The sequence below is a fragment of the Aulonocara sp. 'chitande type north' Nkhata Bay genome, linkage group LG6 (genome assembly GCF_057382095.1).
Source record: "Aulonocara sp. 'chitande type north' Nkhata Bay isolate Kocher_YH1m ecotype deep benthic linkage group LG6, A_spYH_male_GT1.1, whole genome shotgun sequence".
In the NCBI taxonomy this organism is placed as follows: Eukaryota; Metazoa; Chordata; class Actinopteri; order Cichliformes; family Cichlidae; genus Aulonocara; species Aulonocara sp. 'chitande type north' Nkhata Bay.
Window position 1 is genome coordinate 28,158,371 of NC_141349.1, and position 22,971 is coordinate 28,181,341.

Consider the following 22,971-nt stretch of genomic DNA (forward strand, 5'->3'; position numbering starts at 1 on the left):
CCAAGTGGCTTCCTATGTGACTCTGATCCCATTAGGGCTAAAGGTGTCTGTTCCATATGGCCTCCTGAGAGCTGGGTCTTAATCTCTGCAATGCTTGATGGGGTTTGGCTCTTGATAGCAAGTTATGCATATCTCTAAGGCAGCAGTTTAAGGGTTAAAGGTCGCTTTGCCCATTTTGCACGGCACTGCCTATAGGGGCAGCCACCATGCCAGGCCAGAGGAAACTGAGAACACAAACACACGTGAAGTGAGAAACAAAGAGCCCTCAACCACACACACACAAATCATTGTGAAAGTTAAATCCTCTCAAACCAATGCTTTTCTTTTTTAAAGATGAATCTTCCATAAAAGCCAGGGGGAGGACAGACAGACACACCATGCAGACGGGCGCCTCTGGGAGAGTGTGTGTGCAGTTATCTCCTCTGTGACCACGCTTATTGACTTCCCCAGCCTAAACTACCACCTCGCTCAGACCTCAGGAGCACCACAGCACCACAGGCAGACAGCCATAAGTACATGTCCTCAGAGGGGACATAAAGTGGCGGGAACCCACCTCGATAAAAAGGCACCTCACAGCCTGGGAGGAAAAAATGAGGAAGGGAAAAAAAAACCTGGATACTGATCCAAACTTTAAATTAAGTTAAGAGTTTCACATATACTGACGATGCATATGTATTTGATTGTTGCAGTTATTACTAAAAATGCCATTTTCTCCACTCTAATTTATAGAGTATAAGTGCAATTATGAAAGTACAATTTAAAACAAAAGAACAGTATATCCTTTTACGCTGCAGTATATGGAAATAACTACATAATAGCTTGCATCTGGTTGATTTATAGGTGGTATTTTGCAATTGCCCTTAGCTAGAAAATCCCCCTATTGTGTTGAGAGTTGGTATAACATGTAAGTGGAGTACTGTTTACATGTAACCAAATGTGCCCTTGCAGTCCTTAAACTGGATCTTGCCAGATATGTCCGTGTGTGTGTGTGCGTGTGTGTTTTAATTCGAGTATCCTGCTCAGTTTTATTGTTCTAAAAACAAAAAAAATATTCGTCACTACAAAAAAAAAGTATTCCTGCAATATTATTTTAAGCGAAATTTACAGTTTTGCAGAGACTTGATAAACCTTCAGCAAAACCGGTCCGGTATGAAACAACAGGCAGTCTCCATTTATAAACATGTGATTGTATGAAAAGATAGTATCACAGAAAAGTGAGCCAGAAGGAAAGAGCTGGACTGAAAGCAGCAAGAGCTGCCACGTCAGATGCTGCTGAAGCTTCTTGGCTGTCAGGACTGAAAGACACACACGCAGAAAGATACACACACAACTGCAGTATGGCCTCCACAGACACACACACACATGCGCGCGCACACAGAAACACACCACTAACTCAAATACATACGCACACGCGCACACAAAGAAGGGTTTGCCTTTGCAGTGCTGTTTGGGGAGTTGGAGTCATCAGCCAAGCCTGACACCCCTGCTCAGTGTAGCCATCACCGCTGTCTTTCTGTGAGTCAACATGGATGGAGCCGCTCCATCAACAACACAAGCCGGCCCTAATAATAAAACGAGCAAATCCCTCACTCCAGTTTGCCTGCCATACGCCAGAGAGGGCCTGCCCGGGGTCTGATCATATCCTGTTAGGATTGCTTCTGGATTTGCACTTATAATTTGGTTACACTCTTCAAGCATTCAAATAAATATTTTGTTTACTAAATTTCAGTTACGGTATTCAAATGCTTTTAAAAGTCCCTGTGACCAGATTGTCGTAACAGTATATGCAAAACGTCCAAACATTTATTCGCATACACAGAGAAGAAAGCACAGTATGCCCTGGATCAGATGCAAAATAGGATTTGGCCTCATCTTTATTTAGGCTAGCTTTCCCATTCCTGGAGAAATTGCATTATTGAATACAACAACACCATTGTTTCAGCAAATTTTAGACGGGCTTTCGGCTTTATGTATTTCCAGAGAGGAAAATCAAAATGTGAACACCGTTTTTCACTCTGAAGCAGAGAAAAGGCTCTTGTGCAGAGATTTGATTCTCCAGATAGCACTTGGCACCGTTTGCCTACTCTAAGTACTATAATATGGTTATGATGCATTAGCATTCCTTCACATCACCAAAGAAACCCAATATGTGTATATCAAGTATTTTAGACAGCGGAGGAACAGAAAAGAGGCAGAACGAGAAACAGAGAAGGGAAGGAGGTCCAGAAGATGGAAAGCCAGGTAAAGGATTAGCATAAAAAGCCAATAGGGAGTAAAAAGTTGCCCATTGAGCAGCATTCCAATGGACAAAGCCTGGTGAATGGTGAAACTGTTTAAGATAGCTCGTGCTGTTCTCAGGAGAGGCAGACAGGGAGTTAGTAAAGTGGCTTTTAAGCTCACCAAATCCAACATATCCCAGATAAGACTATGGCTCCTCCTGAGGGAATGAAAGAAAGGAGAGGGGGCTGGAAAGAATGAGGTAAAATACACAAGAAATGGTTGAGGTAACAGATGTAATGCGAGCAAAAAAGAGAGCTGGGGGAGTTGATGAGGAATGATAGAGAAAAACAAAGATAGGCAAACACATCTATTAAAAAAAGGGGGGGCAGAAAAAGAAAAAAGTATAAAGAAATGAGGTGTATGAAAGTGAGAGCGTCTTTCAAATGAAAACACATGTGAGTTTTGGTGTTGCTTGAGCCCGTCTCAGAGAGTGCAGTGAATGAACCCAGAGACACCGAGCGGCCCTGCCTTCGTCTCCAGCGGGATTTTATCACCTGCATGAAAAGCAGCTTGAACACACATTGGCCAACATCATCAATCTCCGCTCGGCTGTGTTATAGGAGGAACCTGCGCAGGCTCTTTATGTACCTTTTAATGCTTGGATACTTTTCAGGTAACAAACTCATGAAGTAAAGTTGCAAAACTCCTTCTAAACGCACACGTATTTACAATTCCTTAAAAAAAAAAAAATTTCACCCGACAAAAAAGGAAAAAAAAACATTTTCTGTTTTTTTGGATAGTTTACAATCTTAACTGCACCACTTAAAAGACAGGAGACAGGTGCACACATGCACACAGGCCAGAAATTAGAGAGTAAACAAACAAGGGTTCATTTTAATCATCCCTAGCCTGTTTATTTAGCACCGGTCAGGATTTAACTAATAAACCTTTTTAAACTCCATTGCAAAAATTCCTTCTTTTTCGACTGCAGGAAGAACATTCAAACAGTATTAATTCCTCTGCTGGGAAAAGGGACAGCCTTTTCCCGGAGCAATCCATAACATCTGAATATAAAAATAAATATGAAGAGCGGGCGCGCTCGTAACCCCAAAGTGAGGAGGGAAAAAACCTGCCGGGAAGTTTGATAGTGCTGTATGTTTTTCCCCTGTTTCGCTAGCATCTGGGACCTTTTTCAGTTACTCTTGCTGTGTTTGAGTACTTTAAACTGCCACCATTTCTCTTTTTGCCGACCTCCTTATTAATTTTAATCAGTCTTTTGATTAAGGTTGCCCTATTCTATTTCTGTCTTCTTTTTCTTTTTTTTTCAATCTTTTCCGTCACTCCCTCACTGCCTCTCTCGCTCTCTGCTGGACGCCCCAGTGCCAGTTAACACACCACAAGCCAGAGGGAGGACCGCAAGAATGCTTAAATCAGCATAATTAGGCCTGTGTGTACTTTAAACACACACGTTTCCCCCAGTCCTGGACCCCTGCCACCCGTACACCGCTGTGTACGCAGCCACGGCCTGTCTCTTTGAGTCAATAAACACAAACATATCAGCAGTCAGTCTCACAAACGTTTACACAGTATACACAGGCATACATATGCAATACATGAGGTGAAAAATGATGCAGTATCCTTCTTCCACCCAAATGAAGCTACCTCCCTCATAGAGCTGTCACCCCCCCGCCCGCCCTCCGGGTCCAAACCACCATCACCACACTAACAGTTTGACCCTTTACACTGCGTAGCTGAAGGGGAGGGAAAAAAATTAGTTGAATACGCGGGTGGGGGTGGTGGGGTTTACTCTGCACGTCCGCTCAAACATTTCCATAAGCGAGCCCGGTAAAAATTAAGCACGAGCATGCACTGAAACAATGGCAAGGGATCTCGATTGGGTTTGTGGTTTTGTGCCACACACACACATCTGTATGTGTTTTAGGTTTCAGTGGTGCATTAACAAACAACAGCCTCCCAGCGAATCCAGAGTTCTGAGCTGCATATGGGGATTATCAGTAGTCATTACAGACCATTTAATAGCAATCAGCATAATCAAAAATGAATCAGTCCTATCATGTGAATTTCAGATGGCTAATATCACTGCCTGGATTGATCATGTTAGTTAAGATGGAGGACTGATTAGACAATATTTGGCATTTCGTTTTACTTAAATGATCACACGGAGACCCGCACGCTTTGGAAAGAACCTCAAACTCTTTACTCACACATTTATTTTTGTTTCTTTTGGAGTTTTTTTGTGTTTTTTTTTTTTTGCCATTTATAAGAATATCTCTATAACAGAGCTGACACCCATGAACGAAGGCGCGCTCAGTACAAAAGTCTGAAAGTCAGCAGCTACACAGCGTTCAGAGGCATCCAATCAAAACATTACACTCCCTCCCACAGGAGTATAAACAGCGACTGCTCCCGAAGAAGCTTCAGGTGCAGATGGACACTGCGAGCGAGGCCTGCACTTGCACAAACAGCTCCAAACACAGCAAACCCCAATCTTGTGAATCGAATGAGAGGAAGCGTGCCAAACATGAGAGGCCGGATACACTTTAATTTATTCGATATTCTAATTTCCTCCCTGAAGTTATGCACAGAGCACAAGTACCTCGTGAAGAGCGATACGCTCACCCCTCTGACTTTGGAAGTACAGTGGCGTTTCCATGGAGTTCATATGTCATGCAAGCAAAACATGGACCTAATTTGATTTCCATTTTTGACATCGGCCGCCTCAAAAACAGATAAATCTTATGTGGCCTGAGCTTAGTTTCTCCAGAGAGTGATTAGAACACTATGCTCGGTCCACTTAAGAAAAAAAAATTGTCAGCAGCATTTGATCAAAGTGGTGTGATACTGTTTATATGAGGGTACACAGTGAAAACTGGCCACAAAGAAGCCACTCTGTGTGTCTCTCTCCCTCTGTCTGTGGCCTCTTTCTCTCTGCCTCACACACACGGGGCACGAGCACACTCATTTCTCTGTTTGTGTGCTCACACAGCTGTGGATCTTGCGCTGGGTTCAACCAAGGTAAAGATATGGTATATTACGCAACGGCTTATAGATTTTTCCACCCCTGGCGAGCTGCCAGCGCTCTCAACAGGAGTGAGAGAGAGAGAGACAGACAGAGTGAGAGGGAGAAAATCAGAGAGCAGCACACTTTGTTCCACAAAGTCTGACTCACTAACTGGATTCCCTGGCTGCAGTTGGAACTACAGACCTCTGTGTCCGCAGATACACTGCGGACACATGGCTGAACAGAAATGTGTGTGCACACACATGTGTGTGCGTTACTTAATAATACGGGGAATTACAATTGTCAAAGAGAATCACGGTGATTGGGAGTTTGCAAGCGCATCCGTAACAAATGTCAGACATGTTCGTTTGGCCCGGTTGATTTTTCGGCTAACGCTCCCGTGGCTGCTGCAGCCCTGCACCGCAATGCCTCTTCTAACTCACACAAATGTACACAGAGCCCAGTCAAAAATAAATGACCTTAGCCAGTCATTCAACACACTGGGCTGTCGTGGCTATACAGCCTGCCCTATATATTGCCATCAATAACCATTTAAAAATACAGTAAACATATTGGCAAAGGCTTAGGTGTCGAACAGTAGCCTGCGATTGCTTTGCTTGCATTTAATTCGAAATGCCTACACTTTTATGATCTGTTTGTTTAAGGAGAACGCCAACTTTTTCCGACGAGGCAAAACAATCACAAGGCTGTTTTAACTGATTGGGGGGGGAAAAAAGCACAAATAAATGTCTTTGACGTGAACAACAGAAATGTGCACACATGACAGACATTTTGGTGCAGACTACTTCCAAAATGAGACTTGGAAGAGTCAGCAAGAGCAGCCCAATCTGTTTTGAATCTGACGCTCGCCTGTCAGGATGATCAATCAGAATGTTTTCTTGATTTTCTTACTGAGTACGTGACATGCATATGTTAATGAAACTTGCACTCTTCTCATATCAGCCTCGTCCATATTTTCCCGCCTGGATTAAGGAAGGAGCCATACTGTTCACACGCAAGGAAACAGAATTGCTTTCACTGAGCTGATTTGGCCTAGATCTCACTCACTGAGGTTTCCCCTACTCTTTTAATTGGGCTCTTGATGCTCGAAATAGGGTATACTTCCTCTAATTAGCTATATCTATAGCGTATGGGAGGGTGATGAATGCATGCATGTGTAAAATCCTCTTTTGAGCAACTCCAAACTAACTAAGAGCTTTAATTTCACGCTAGGCTGCATTGTCCCATTCAGTGGGGTTACCCCCACAAAAAAAAAAGGAAAAAAAAAAGCCTCTGAGAAAATCAAAAAGAACGAAAAACACACCAACGGGTCACACAGGAGGGGGATGGAGCAAGATACAGGGAGAGGGTGAGACAAACAACAACAACAACTGAAGCTCATCCTCGAACAATGCCGATCACTCACTAACCGTTACTTCTCTTTAAAAGGGAGCTAATTGAGAAGGTGGAGGGGTGTGGAGGAGAAGGAGAAGTGGGGATGAAGGTGAAGGGGAGTCTGTCCCAAGCAGATGCAAGAGCAGCGCACTTCTTTGGCTCTTGCATCTTCTCATCTCTTGATTCCTTAGTGGTTTCTCACATTTCCCTCGTCTGATGATTTCATCTCTTTTGCTGGCAAACTAAAGTCTTTTCACGTTAAATGACTGTAAACTGCTAGTTGTTGCACCTCTGATTCTGAAACCTGAGAAAAAAATAACAGTCTTGCACAGGGAGGATATGCAATTATCAGTCAATCACACGAGCACTTTACACACTTAATTCGTACCCCAGCCAAGATTAAAATTATATCGCATAGTGAGCAAAGCCACAACAAAAGCTCTGAGGGACAATTGTGAAAATTTGATTTTGGAGCATTTTCCACCCCCGTGACAAAAACTGGCAAAGGCTAAAGTCGGAGCAGCGTTCCCAGTATCAGCACAGTGAGGGGATTTCGACTCTGCTGCTGCTGCTCCCGCTCCTGAACGCGTCTGTCTATCAGTCTATAACATTACGTGAGTGTTCATTCTCTTTTCGGATGAGTTTGCGTATCTTCATGCATACATGTGTGTGCAGTATGGCTCGGTAAACAAAACTATCTCAGACCAACATAAGACCGCTATAGGGGCCGCCTGCTACCACTGGCCACAGATCAACCTAAACCTAATCCACACTAGAAGGCAGAGGACAGGGAGGAGGTAACATGTGCACAAGGCCACACATAAACACGCGCATATCGGCCACACAAACACATGCTCATCCATCCAGAGGACAGCCACCTATTACCGGATTGTGCCAAGTGCCTCGGTTAAGCATGATAAATCCATTTTCTATGGGCAGTTGGGAAGACTGCACAGATAAGGGATAAACAGAGCGCCACTGTGTTGGATTTAAATCACCTCCAAGACAGATTCACCCACATTCAAACAAACACACACTGCCATAGGACGACTGTCCAAGAGCTACCTTAGGCTATAGGTCTGGGGCTTTATGGGTCCTTCAATTGCATATTTTTTTCTTTTTTGGTGACGTTACAAACAAAAACTCATAATTTTAGTATAGACTACCGTTTGACACTATGCATGTGATTTCAAAATTTTGAGTAACAATTTAAGTTAATTTAGGCACACATCAATCCCTCACACATATCAGGCACATTTATTGGTATAGCCCGTGATCCAAATGTATTTAGACACTGCTAAACTGACATCATCATGTGCCATTTCTTATGCGTTCCTTCGTGCCTGCCTACCAGCTCTCACTCGGGGCCAAGGAGCGTAAGTTGGACCTTGTCTGCCTCTAGCAAAGGATGAATAAGTAAAAAGAACACAGTGTACCCCTGGGTTCTGCCTACAACTCACTGCCTGCTTGCCCTTGGCCTGCAGTTGGCCATTTTCACCCTGCTTACCGTCCACCACAACAGAGCTGTGCCTGCAAACTAGCTATGTGTGCGCAGGATTATAGGGAGTGTGTGTGCATGTGTGGGTGCAAAGTGATGCCGGTAAGGATTGGTATGTTACCAGATCATGCAGACCCACCTCGGCTTACACCAGCAGTCACTGACCGGTCCCAGTGAAACCAGAACCTACGCTGACGCAGGAGAGCCGTGGCCCAAAACGGGACGGAAAAACAAGTACTGTACGCACACAAAAAGCACACACTAGCAGGTAGTTAGCTGTGACGCCATGTGTCTTGAACATTTGACCCTTTGTGACAATGGCGACTTCTAGGTGGAAACAGGAAAAAGAACAATCTCAAAATTCGGCTTAAGAATGAATATTTGATTTGGACAGTCTAACTGTATAGAAACTGGCTGTGTGAATTTCACACAGATTGCCACACACATGCTCCATATACAGTGATTCACTTGGCTGTTTGGTTGCATAAAAATGCTTTTATCTCTATCACCAAAGATACTGTCTGCAACATCTTCACTCCCCCCCCCCCCCCACCCCCTCTTCTTGTGCTATTGCTATATGGCACGGCTATTGTAGCCTGTGCACATTTCACTTCATGCTTCTAATGGCTCAGCCAATCGCACATGGCCGAGTGAATTTCAAGGACTCATTTGAAGTCCAAAAAAAAATCTAAAACCCTTAAGAAGTGCGTATAATAGGACATGAATGGCGTATAAGCGAGAATCAAGTGAACAAATAAAAATGTTCTGCGCGTGAACTGCGAGGGGAGCAGTTAAACAATCTCCCGGCACATTGTTAAACATTTCTTATTTTGCGGCAAAAGCTTCAGAATTTGGCGCTAGCAACCCATTTCATTTTGGATAAACGGGACTTAACAGCAGTCTGAAATAACCGAATTCAAAAACGCAGCACATAGAAGTTTTAATTAACGACGCCCCCGCCCCCCTCGACCTTCAAGCCGCATTAAAACTTCATGCAAATGAATTTCCCGTCACAGGGACGTGAAACGATGCCACGCGTACGCAAAAAAACAAAAAACCAACTCCTGCTAATGTTTGGCAATGTTTTGCACCGCTACTTTGGCTCGTCGGTCCGTCACCTACCAGGCTATTCCAAAAAAGCTTTTATCAGCATTAATAATGCATTGTAGGTTGTTTACACCACTTTTACATGTTTTCTGTGATTTGTGAATTATTTACACGACAGTGATCAAGAACAAACTCTTAATGGAGTCACTGGACGAATGTGGAAGGATGGATGGATGGTTAGGCTACAAGCAATCTACATTACGCACGTCAGCATCCGTGTGTACACTCATGTGAACCCCCCCCCCCCCCACACACACACACACACACACAAATGGCGTGTATTCCGTTTTAATGACGCATCAAAAGATAATTAAAAAGAGCAGAGCATAAATTAATGCAAATGTTTAAGTCATGTTTCAATTACAGGTGTGAAAGAAGCAGGATGCACGGGCGTCTTTGGGGTTAATCTTTGACTGGTGTTATCTTAATATACTCGACATACAAACACGAGCTCTCAAGGAGATACGAGAGAATGCAAACAAACCAGCTTTGCTTGATATCTGTCACTAGACCCGTAGACGTAGTAACAGCAGCCTAAGCAGATCAATATGTATCACGCATATGGGCAGCACGAGTCCATGCGGCGCTCGTGTGAGAGGATCTGCTGCCAATTAATTTTAATTAATGGAAAGAAAGAGGAAACTCGATGCGGACCTCGCCTCATACCGCCAGGCTCGGAAAATTATCTGTACTAAATATGCAGTAGGGCTGCTGGACTTATTTTACGGGGCAAATCAAATGGGCTATTGATTATTAAATGTCATTCTGACTCTATAAAACCTGCAGACGGCAGAACAGTCAAGAGAAAGCGGGAAGAAAGAGAACGAGACCGACGCGTTTCTAGGGATGCCTGTGATTCCGGGTTTGTTTTTTGGTTTTTGGTTTTTTTTTTACGTAAAAACAAACTAACGGAGAAGAGACATACACACATGCATACACATTATACTTTAGTTTCAGTCAAAGAAAAAGCAAAACAGGTCTGGTCTGAAGGCCTGAAATAACTGTGAGAAGGAATCCTGCATGTTTTCCTCGGAGCTCTCGAAACCAGACTGTTCTGTTTAAGGAAAGGAATGATTACAATTCTCTGCTCCACTGCAAAAGGCTGTGCAGCTACAATATGGTTTGGAATACATTTTTTGCAAAACGTATGAATATTACAGTAAAGCATTTTGTAGGACTAAAAGAAACGCAGGGCTGCAGGCCGTGACCTTCCTGTATCATTGAAATGTAACACGCAGGCTGGAAGCCAAACTGTGATTTTATTATGTTTCAAAAGTCAAATTAATGCGCAAAAATTATACATCATAAGCCTTATAATTGGCATTTATTGCACTGCAGGCTGTAACTTACAGGTAACTGAAGCTTGTGTTTAAAAAAAATCATTTCTTACTGACAAATGGGCCGACTGATATTAAACGGTAATTATTAACGCCACCTTTAAATAAAGGCTTGCTGGTGACGTGCGTGCAAATAAAAAAAGTGCTTTTATCCCGGTGTGTGAATTTGATAAGCCGAGCGGCAGAAGGGGAAAACGGACCTGCGGTGGCCTGGAGCAGCAGGCTCGGCGCTCCTGTGGTCCTCATCTGTTAACTCTGCAGTGACTGTTCTAATATAACTTGAATAAACATAACTTTAAATGTATGTGCTCTGTCGGGCACAAAAAGTGCGGCGCTGTAAAGAAAATGAAAAAGGTCATTTACAGAGTGACCTTTGATCTCCCGAGGCCTGTGATATGATCTGTTTTGATTTACAGATAAAGGCTCCTTACGCACTGAAACAACACAAGCCGAGCTCATAAAGACAATGTATTCACTGTTATGAAAAATGAAACAAAAAGAAAAATAAAGCCTAAGCTCTACGTCACTTCTGTCAAAAAATCAACAAAGACAAAAACAAAGGTTTGAAGGTTGTCCTAGTCCTGTGTTTTCCTTTAATCTCGAGTTTATTTCTAGTGCACAGTTTACAGATATATATCAAAGGAACATTATAGGGTATGAGGTGAAACAAGATAATGCAGCGTTTTAGTGCACAGTGGCAGAAATGCTTAGAGGAAATGAGCCTTGAAAGGTCAAAACTAAGTCTGTAATTTCGAATTTAGGTGAAAACCTGTGAGCTAAATATTCACAGATCTCAGTTAAAAGCTGCAGTTTAAAGAAAATGTTTTAAAGCAAATTGATCTAAACTTTTTTTTAACTTAACTTATTCCTCTGTGTAGAACCTGTACCTGATCCACGGCCTTTAAAATTACGCACATTACATTCTCCCGCTTTTTTTAACCGGGAGAATCCCTAAAAAGCTTCCACCTATACTGACTTTCATACAATGATTATGCAAATATTACGGAGTGGTTCTGTTGTTTATTTAAAGGGCACCTCCGTTTTGTCATTAATCAATCTGACACCACCGAGAACACACACATGCACACTTGCCCACAATTTCTTATTTGGCTAAAAAAAAAACAACCCAAAAAACAATTAAAAATAAATAAATAAAATAAAGCACTTTGTTTTGTTTCTGCTGTTGCAGAATATGATAAATCCAGTTAAGATTGCATCTAGGACGTGACCCTTAAAGGCCCCCGCGGCTGAAAACTGGCAGACCACCCTACAGCCGTAAGTTAGAAACCTTAAAAAAAGAAGAAGATTTTACTACTCAAGAAGCTTCATTAAAACTCGTTCATGAGCTTTATGGATAAAACCGGTTATTGCCTCCGTTTGTCTGGAATTAGTCGCAAGCTGTCAGGACACCCAGCCCCTCTTCCCCTTTCTCCAACCTCCGTTTTATATAAAATAGATTTGGGAGAAGCGCCATTTTCTCTCCAAACCATGCGCAATGAGACGCACAAGAAAGCCCGTTGGAGGAGTGCCATTAAAAAGAAAGGGGGAGAGAGAGAGCGCGAGAGAGGGAGAGAGAGTGAGAGAGCGAGGGAGGTTAAACACTATCGGGGAAAAGAGAGCAGAGTTGGGAAAAGCTCCTTCGTACGCAGCAAATGACAAGTAGCAGCGCGACAGGCGACACAACACTGTAAACCACGTACAGTAAAAACAAACCGGAGGCGCGCTACACCGGGGGGGAAGGGAAAAAAGCAAAGCGCCGGAGCCTTAAAACGGCGATTTTCTTCCATACCTGTGTCAAGCAGTAAGGGGAGTACATGTTGGAGTCTACAGATGAAATTTGGAGTTGCTGATAACAAAGTTGGATGGAGGTTCGCTGCGGTGCCGCATTGCAAAGCCGCTGTGGCTCAGTCCAGGCTGTAACCCCGCCTCACTTGCAGTGAAAGCTCCGCGCTAACTTTAGAGGAAAGTTTTTGCTGCTCTCTCTCCCTGCCTCCCTCCCTCCCTCTTTCTCTCTAACGCTCCCTCTCTCTCACTCACTCTCTCTCTCTTCCTCCCCGCTTTTCTATCAGATCGTCACAAACCTAACATTATGTTTGAAACGATCGTTATTTAAACGTTTCTTTTCTCTTTTCTTTTCTTTTTTTTCTTTAAGAATCAACGCTTCGCTAAATCCCCCAAAGAAAAGTCGCTTGAGCTACAGTATTCCTGCAGAACTACAGGGGCTCAATGTGCGCCTGTGGTACTGTGCGGGCAGAGCAGTCAGCTCGTTGTATTTTAAAGATAGTAATACTTTTGTAAATGTGGCATGGGATTTCGCTTATATTTTACTACATGATTTAAACACTTCGGAAGCAGAAATCTAAGCTTTTAGTTCTGTTAAATAATGTTTTTTATCTATCTATCTATCTATCTATCTATCTATCTATCTATCTATCTATCTATCTATCTATGCTTGCAGTCTTTTGGTCATGTAAAAAAAACGGAATCTTTTTTTGGTGCAGGGATATTTACTTTGACAAAACTGTCTTAAAAATCTTTGCCAATCACTTGTGTTTGCCAGAGCAAACACAAGTGATTGAGGTGGCAGATTTCCTCAAAAAGATCCCTTTTCTGCTTTCATATCCTTTGCTCTTATGAAGAATGCAGAAGCAAACCCAAGTGTAACCAAAATAGAAAGACCAAAAAAAAAGAAGAAAGTTTTAAATTTACAGCTCAGATTATGCTGTGGTCCTTTGTCAGCCAGTCATCTGGATGGTGGCACAAAGCTTTCTGTGTACAAGCTATTTAAATGTCTTACAAGTTTGTTGAAGGGGGCCCGATTGTTAACTTGACTATGTGTTACTGTAAAGTAAACGTGCGCGGTAGGGTCGGCTTTTCATACTGCTGAAACATCTCATTAAATCTGGACCGCCTATTTTTATTTAATGCATTTTACAAGGTGTCAGAGCTCAACATGAGCCCTGACTCTGCAGCTCCGCTTTAGCTTGAGATGCTGCGTGCCGCTCGTTTTAACTAAAGAGCTCATCATCTGAAAGTTATAACCAGACTTAAATATTTACAATGGCAGGCGTATTCATGAACCTAAACAAGTCCAAAATTATTACAGCAAGTTGTAAATTCTGCTGTCTAAGAGTCATTTTTTTCAGCCATGATACATTTTGCTTTGCTATTTCTGCTTTTGTTTTTAACTGAATCCAAGTCATATTCCAGTATACGGTATATGTTTATGTCGACAAAAGATACCTGAACTTGTGCAAAGTGCTCTAAACCGGTCTCATTGTGCCTCTATTGTATGGAAGCAATACACTCTGGTTCTAATCAGGCTTGGCTTTATCCTCACCCGCTCCCTGCTCCTCAGCCTAATCAAACTCATATATGCAGGCAGAGTGCCTGCAATTATACATAAGCCTCTGCCTTGTGCATGTGTGTGTAAGAGTGTGTGTGTGTGTGTGTGTGTGTGTGTGAGAAGAGAGAGAGCGAGCATTAGTGAGAAGAGAGAGAGCGAGCATTAGTATTTGGAAGCATGCGTGTGCCTGTGTGTGAATACAATTCTATATGTGCAAGTCTCCGTGTGCGTATGTGTTCCAGTTGTGCAAAAGTTTTTGCTCCCACCCACATGTGTGCGCAAGGGTGCGGTTTTGGGGGTTGAAGTCACCCTCGTGCTTGGATGCCAAGTTTTTCTGGGGGGGGATGAAGCTGTGCAACTTTACGAGACCTCAGCCTATGTAGCATACATAGAAACCTACACCACAAACGCACATGCATATAGTGTACAGTAGAGACAGACACACACACACTCACAGTTTCAGTGCATTCATGAACACAAATGTCTGTTGGTCAAAGATATATTGGCACAAACAACCAGAAAAAGAATTTCACCCAGAAGAAAAAGAGAGAAAAATCTAAATTGAAGTGAAAGAAAGTAAAACATATTGAGGTGTAGTGTTCTTTTCCCAAAGTCTCTCCTCTTTCCAAACCACACCCCACCACGGCACAGGCCCAAACCCCAAAGCTTTTGTCCGCTCTCTCGCTTTCCCTCTTTTTCTTTCTGTCTACCCCATTTTTTCTCTTTCTCAGTGGGTCTTTTTAGTGTCACTTTCTCCTTTTCTGTCTCATAATCTTCAGCTATTCTCCCTTTCTTTAGTTTCTTTCTTTCTTTTTTTTGCTGTCCTCATCACACACACACTCTCCCTTTCTGCTGCCTGATTTTACTGGTTGTCTTTGTTTCTGGCTTCAGTCTGACATTAGGTGTCCATCTCAGTATTCAACACAGGCACTTGGCTGCAACAAACAAACTATAGCAACCGACCGCAGAAGTTACAAAACACTGACGCTTGGGCTTTCTTTCCAAACTCTCTGCCTATAATCAAACAGTCAGGTCTCAACATCACCTTTGAAAGCCCCTCGAGCGCACAGGGATCTAGTGGTTTCTGAGACTACGCTTGCCATTAAAAAGCACATGAGAAAACCATATGGCATGCCTAAAGTTAGCATGTTGCGGTCTCCCATTGACACACAGCACTACTCATATCCTTGTTGTTTACCAATGCCTGTGGCTAGGCCATTAAATATTGAATGTGATGTAGCATACTGATACTGCCATTAGCATGCTAAATGTGTGAGACAGGTGGTTGAGGCTGCCTTTCAAAAGGCAGGAAATATGTGAACAGAATATTGTGCAACTGTACCGTTTACTACGGCATACAGTGTAAATATTGTTTGAGTAAGCTGTTTACGTCTGCCTGCGAAGCGGCATGCCAGTCAAATGCATACAGGCATATGCAGTCAGAAAGACATGGCTGACCGGCCGCCACGGCTAACAAGCATATCATATACAGTGTGGATCCCAGAGACTATGGATCTGTTTGTGAGTGTGTATGCAGAGCACTGTGTTAGGCCTGCTGCTTTTTAAAAAAATGTGTTTACTATATGTCATACTCTGACGGCTTTGGATTTGTGCATTTTTACCATATTTGTATTCAGCTGTAATAAAGACGTATAGATTTATTTTGCTGGGATTATGTCATAATTAGTTTGTTTTAAAAGTGGAAAATGGAACAAGTCATATTGAAGCGTGTAGGCCAAAAGAACAATTTTCCAGGCAGTCTAGCAGTTATCGCCAAACTCATTCTGAAAGCTGATTTTTTTTGGGGGGGGGAAATATTTGTGAAAATTACCATATGTATAACATGTAACCCAGGCAGTATCCTCCAGAAAAATTTCACTTTTATAACGTCAAGTATATTTTTCTTTGCTTTAACTGGCTTCTAACTTTTGCCCTGCACGTGACGCGTGTCCTCCACATGAATCTGCAACAAAACCAATTTTCTGCCAAGCCTAAATAATCCCTTATAAAAATACATGTCACGGAAAAGTTGACATTTTTAGGAAACATAGTGTTTTTGCAGGGCACTTTTGCCACATGTCAGCGCAACTGACAGATGAACTGAGAACATTCATGAAGACGTGTGGGAATTTTTTTGTGTGTGTGTGTGTGCGGAGGAAATGGACATATGAGCGAGCTAATAGCACAACGTCAACACAAAATGTGGATGTATTTTCTGAACACATTAATGGAACCCTAGAAACAAACATTCATCATGGCAAGAATGAAGGTAGCATAGTGTTTCCTATGCTGTGGTCGGACCATGTCAAATGAATGCACTAATGAGGCTTTTGTACTTTAAAAAAGTCCTCCCCCCTACAAAAGAAAAACAGAGAGGGACTGGGTTCCTTTTTTGTTTTTTTGTGTCCAGGAAATATATCTTGGGACATCAGTGCAATTAAAAGGACAGATACAGAGAGCTTGCAGTGTGTATGTATTTTGGGGATGTGTATACCCTATATGTATCAGACACGAGGAAACATTCAGGCATCCCTGGGCCTCTAGTGGGATCGTCGTTCACCAGGTAGGTGTCAGTAGCCTGAAAAACAGAGAAATAGTTATTCAGTTAAAATTGTTTCCATGTAGCTGAAAAGTCATGCTGCGAAATGTGGAACAAATACAGCACAGATTTTAGCCCAGCATATATTTTATATCATTTTAATATTTATTAAATTAAATATTATAATTGGATTTCGTTGCTCTTTAATAACATATAGTATATTTAAGAAGTATTGCAACATTTAAAGCAATCTCACAACACTCTGTTAATTTGTTTAAACCAGTGTAATTTAGATTGTGGCAAAACGAAATTGTGATTTTCCTTCCCTCCTCTTTGTGAGACGTAACCCTAAAATGTACCCGCTCCGTGTGAAACAGTCTTTTAACCCCAACTGGTTTCATTTCTCCACAGAAGCTCCACAACACTTGCACTATAAATCCCCAGTCAGATTGTCTGTAAGTACAAGGGTGTATGCATGCATATGTGTGTAGGTGTGCATTCAGGGAGCTTCATTTGTATTCTAAGTCAAGCAGGCAGGCGGGCAGGCAGGGTTCTGGCAGGGCCCGGAGCTGTGAAATAGGCTCTCCTTGCAGTTCTGCAGTTGATTGGATCAACCTATCCCACTCTACTTAGCCGAAGGGAGCCCAAATCCCACAGCCGCTGTGCCGTTCTGTGAAATCCTATTTCATTTCACAACTTTAACGGATAAAAAAGCATGCACACGCGCTTGTGCCAGCCCAAGACCTCATGCCACATTTATTCAGCGAACGGGAGCAGAGAGAAAACACTGCATGTGTGTGGAAATGCCGAAATGCACACGCATATAGTCTAACCCTCTTGAAAATATAATCGCCCATATGCATATACATTTTTTCCACACCCATGTTCACTCTGCCTCACGCGCAAACACACTGCAACACGTACCAGCGCACACACACACACCGATATACACGTGCATGCCACTTACGCAGACACACAGACACAAACCCCATAATAAGAGCCAGACGTTGGCAGACCACACAGCCCTGAGTTGTGGTGAAAACAAAGGCTATTCATATCCTTCGCAATGAGAGGTCTGTATGGCTAACTCTCTTTCTCCCTCTCTCCCCAATCTCTCCCCTCAGCTTTTTATTACAGATAATCTGCACTCGCAAACCTTCCATTTTTCTGCAATTGTGCGATTCTTAATCATCTTTATTAGTCCATAAACATTGTTTTCTTTTTCCTATTTTTAGCCCTTTTTTATTGCTGAGGCTCTCGACTCCTTGAGGGGGCAACACGAGTTTCAAAATGATGATGAAGCTGGGATTCAGAGTCAGAGAGGCCTGCTGATAAGAGAGCAAGGCATTATGGGAATGGGGTAATAGAGTCCCTCACATCCACAAATACACATCCATGCTAATAGACATGCAGATCCACACACACACACACACGACAAAATGCAAGCACTCAGATTCTGCCAGGCCACATGTGTCTGATAATGAAATGACGCCTCTGATTGGCTGGCAGGCAGAATAATGGCCTGGATCCACGACACCTGTGGTGGGGTCCACAGCAGTGCGAGCCTGCTGACTACCAGCAAGCAGACCACAATGCATCAGGTGTGCTGGAGCCTCTGTGATTGGCTGTCCCTGGCCAGAAACAGCGTCAGGTGCACCAGCAAGCCTACCCTGATTGGTTGAGTCGAACCCAAAAAGCTGCGGGTGGGAAAGAGCTGTTTTTATTGGCTGCTGCTGCCCAGTGCTGCTGGTGAATGGGTGTCTGGCTGGATGGCAGTGGGACAACTGGGAGCGCTGACTATTTGAGAAAACCTTTTGTACATTTGTAGGTTTTCATACCCCCAGAATCTCAGCATTAGCTATCATTTAACCTGACTTCAGGAAGAGCAACATAACACACATAAAACAAACAACCAAAAACCCCAACAACAATTGAACTCCAACAGTAGATAATTTGCTCTCATTTCATATTAACCATCCAACAAAGAGGAATTTAAACACCCACTTTATGTTCGCCAGAAAAACAGGTGTTGATGAACCTCAATCCTATTGTACAACAATGAATAACATGAAGCTAATGAATAGGCTAAGCTCTGTACCTGGCACTGGGGAGGCCAGAACATACTGATTCCCTTTGTAGTAAACCCCTAAAAAAAACTCCAGGGCCCCCAAACACTCTCTCCTGCAGCAGTGTATGAATTATATATTGTACTATATATATAGAACATATGCCCGGCCCATATGGCCAGCCCTGAGCGAAAAAATCTCAAAGCCCTGCTTAATTAACATTTTAGAGGGAAGATTCGGAGGCGGGAGATTGAGTCAGTGACCTATTTGGAGTCCATCATCGCCCAATGCAAATGTGTTAATTGAGACAGATTTTCCTACTTCACAAATATGTGGAGTAAGGGATGCAGTGGAGGATTTTTATTTATTTATTTGTCTGAGCCATCTGATCTAAGGTATCTGTATATGGTGTGTTTTAAGCTGCCTTTCTTTCTGCCTTCACTGACAAAAGAAGACACTTCTCTTTCCTTGGCTCACTCGCTCTCTCTTTGGATTTAGTGTTGACGACCATATGGCCAAATTCTTTGGAGGTGAGATCTCCGAAACCTGCTCTCGCACTGCACGTACACTCACACATGTACTTACAAACACACCTCTACAGAGCTTTGTGTATGAAAGGCCCTGATGGTGGAATTTGTTCTCAGGTGGCTCCATTTTAAAGCAAATGAATGGCATCATATCAATGATCCCCCCCCCCCCCAACCACACACACACATCGCCCCACCTTTCCTCGCTTTCTGTCTCTCTGCATATCACATTAGCAGTTACACACAAAAACACACACTTGCACACTAATTCACCACCTACACATAAAAACTTACACTTGTCACACACCTGGTGCAGCCCTCTCCTTGTTTCCACAAAACCTTTATCCTGGCCGCCCCACAATCATGAACCACAACCACTACCAGCACTGTTGATCCCGCTTTTTTCTTTTTTTTCTTTTTCTTTCTTTTAAAAAAACATGGTTATTATAACCACCATTGTGTCTCAACCATGTTTTTATCATCGTTATTTGGTGCCTGAAAAGCAACACTGCCAAGTTTAAGGCACAGGATGAAAATAGGGGGATGGGGAGAGGAAAACAGTCCAGCCAACCTGCGTGAGATGGCAACCACTTCAAAGATGCCAGGCCGCACCGGCGATCTGTTCCATGGTGTGTGAGGAGTGTATGAAAGGCAGAAATGGCCGCCGTGTGAGTCCCTGCCAAAGCTGCCTCGGGGAGAAACGTTGGAAAAATACGATTTTTCACACAGCCTTCTCAGGGGGGGTGACGAGAAAACAGGGAGGCTAAGAAAGAAGATGAGAAACCGAGGGGCTGCATTAAAAAAATGATGGATGGATGGCTGAGTAGAGTGGGGCTAATTATTTCACTCCACTCGTGAGTCCTGAAGGTTTGCTTGGGTCAGAAGTACAGCCAAGACGCAGAGCTGAAGATTGCATTTGGCTTAATTGTGCAGTTGTGTTTTACACAATAATACTAAATGTTGGGATCCTGGATAAGGCGGGAGGCACATCGTGTGAAAAGCGAGTCTGTTCAAGAGGCCTGACTGCTGGTGTATTAAAAAAATAGATGCCTCGAGTAAAAAGATATTTGACTTGTGTGAGAAATTCATACAAGCTGGTTTGCGGTTTAATTTAAAGGTGAGGTGAGGTGAGGTGAATCACCTGAATGCCAGATAGATAGTGAAACTACGCCAGCGTTGCTTTATTAAAAAAACGTCTTTGTTGACCAAAACTGTTCGGTTAAACAGGTCTGAACAGAGCGCTCATTGTGACACACCCCAAGATGCACTTGGCCTGGCAACTTGCCTGTCAACTACTAATCTTGCTAGGCAGGATAGGCTATGGCTGTGGCCTTATGATAATACCATGCCAGTTGTAACACTGAACTGAACCAGCAACATTTCACTGACACACTTGCTTGCACCAAATGCCCCCTTGGCACATTAAGTAACCCAATGCCACTGGCACCCTTCTTTGTACATGGGTCCTTATTCATTCTCTTATTTGAAGGTCCAAACCACATTCAACTAAGGTCTAGCTACTCTGGTTAATGCATTTAACAATGAGGTTTGGACTGGGACAATCAACCCATTGTGTCACACAAGGACTGATCCGTGGGGAGATTTTCTTGTGGTTATGGTTCTAATACAGTAGAGTTTACCACAAAGACCGGGAAGCATGGAGTTACACACACACACACACACACACACACACACACACACACACACACACACACACACACACACACACACACAATGTGACTCAAGGAGGCAGCGTGTTGAGCTCATTTCAAATGTCTCACCCACTTCCATCTTAACTGAAATGGTACTTTGAAAATGTATTTAATAATCTGGTAAAAGGTTTACGCCCACCTCCCAACTTGGCACCAATAAGTTTCTTGACTTTTATTTGACTGACAGCTTCTGTGGTTGGCACGTTTTCTCTGCAACAACCGCAGCGCAACCAACTGTGAAATTATAGGCCGAGAATCAAAACAAAATGAGCATCGTATTATCACTGCCAATTACAAACAATTGTCTAATGTTTGGCTTACCTTAAGATATATAGACAGATAATTGGAAAGCTGACATCAGAAGACACATGCGGCCTAGAATTTGACATCTTGAGCATCTTGGGGCCTGTCTGTGTTGTTGTTTAGCAGGTATGACTGTGAGTCAGGGCAGCTGGGGCAAGAAAAAGTTTTTGGTAGGTGACCCCCGCGGGACGTGACAAAACGTCCACATGTTACGCCTCGGGAGTGAGAACGCTCTGGACCCCCTCGATGTCACGTAAGGCTGACATTTATAACCCATAAAAAAACACGTGACAACGTGTGGGCTATGCGCCCTTCATGTAGAGAGCAATCAGGGTGCTCGTGCAAAGTTGGCGGCCGATGATAAATGTGCAAAAAGTGAATGAACACTTCTGCTAATGCTCTTTAAAGTAATGCTGCATATACAGGCAATATTTGATCATGTCAGTGACCGCGAATCTATATATCTATCTATATATAAATATATAGATAGATATATATATGTGTGTATTATTTTTAAAGTGTTTTTGTTATGTATACTCACTCAGTATGATAAAGAGACAGATCTGTAATTATCCGAGTGCCAAGTTTATACATTTTTTCCCCTCCTGTATCTTTGGTGCTTATCATTTGTGAGATTCCGTGTGCATTCCCAGAAACATTATAATCAAATACGGTTTCAGTCTAAATAAACTCTCACTGTTTTATTTCTAAGGATTGACTGTTCTAAAACAGGTCTCAAACTTTCAGGAAGGTAGATGAGTGTGTAACAGCATCGATATTTGAGGTGAAGACGTGTGAGCAAGAGTAAGAGGTAAGAGTTATATTACAGGATTGTAATAGTGAGATACTGAAACATATCGGATGATCTACAAAGTATTTCACAGTGCAGTCTGTTATTTCTATGTTGCAGTAAACAACCATCACTATCACCTTAAAATACTTCACAGGTTTAGCAAATTTAATCAGAAATCTATGAGTAAAAATAGCTTAAACAAAATACCAAAAATAATGGAATCTTCTGCTTCAATCTCTTAAGTTGATTTAGCAATGATAATGCTGCATTTTTATTAGGACATTTTAAAACGTAAAGCTTTGAGTTAATAGAGATCACGTAAAGCTGATGGTCACAGCCTTGCATTTTCAATATTGCTGTAGCAGTTTTAGAGAAGATATTGATGATAAAATCTGATATTTATCTCCAAATGCTGCTGGATTTAGAGAGATAATGAGCTCATCGTCATCATCCGATTTTCAGATCAATATTAAATGCTTCGGAGGTGCTCTAATTTATGCTACTTGCTCTTTCTGAGGACTCTCAGCGCTTGTTCTGAGGGCACAAAGATGGTCTGTGTGTCACCTCACCTCCCCACCCCCTTGTAGTCGCTATAAAGTGTCATCAGCTACGCAAATGAAGTGCCCATTGATAAAAAAGAGCAGCCGCCTTCTGATAGAAAAGACTCGAGTCGGCGAGTGCAAGGTGGAGTAACGCGCGAGAGTCGTGCGCCACGTTAATTTATTGCGATTCTTAGGGCATAATAATAACCAGTACAGCAGTAATAATCGTCCACACACGATCACTGTGCGAGTCTTTAAGATTTACCTTTGCTTTTATTTTGTGTGACTTTAGCAGCAAAGATCAGACTCTGTCTACAGGGCCACTCGATGCACGTTAACGCGCCAGAAAGGAGAATTGCACTGATTTAAATGTGGAGAAAATTAATTTTGAACACATGCCATGCACATAATTATTACAGCTGCAGATATTTGAGAGCACTGTGGGAGAAATTTCACGAAAAAGAACTGCAACAAAAAAGTAGCTTATTGTTAACAAATAAATGAAAATCACTTTGGTCATAAAATGCACGGAGCTGTAGGAAAAACAAGGCAGTGTGTGAGAAT

At 42.6% G+C, this 22,971-nt stretch overlaps 1 protein-coding gene across 9 annotated transcripts in view; it reads right to left on the reverse strand.

The window, feature by feature from the left end:
• Positions 1-22,971, reverse strand: part of LOC147328003 (nuclear factor 1 X-type-like) — a 116,661-nt gene that overhangs the window by 83,194 nt on the left and 10,496 nt on the right. For 7 of the 9 annotated variants that reach the window (XM_086296078.1, XM_086296074.1, XM_086296076.1 and 4 more), the window contains exon 2: positions 16,420-16,503. In XM_086296078.1, coding sequence (XP_086152204.1) covers positions 16,420-16,503 — 84 coding nt within the window. Of the gene's footprint in view, positions 1-12,368; positions 12,552-16,419; positions 16,504-19,628; positions 19,737-22,971 lie in introns of those variants that run through there. The other 2 variants (XM_086296080.1, XM_086296083.1) reach the window with 2 other exon arrangements.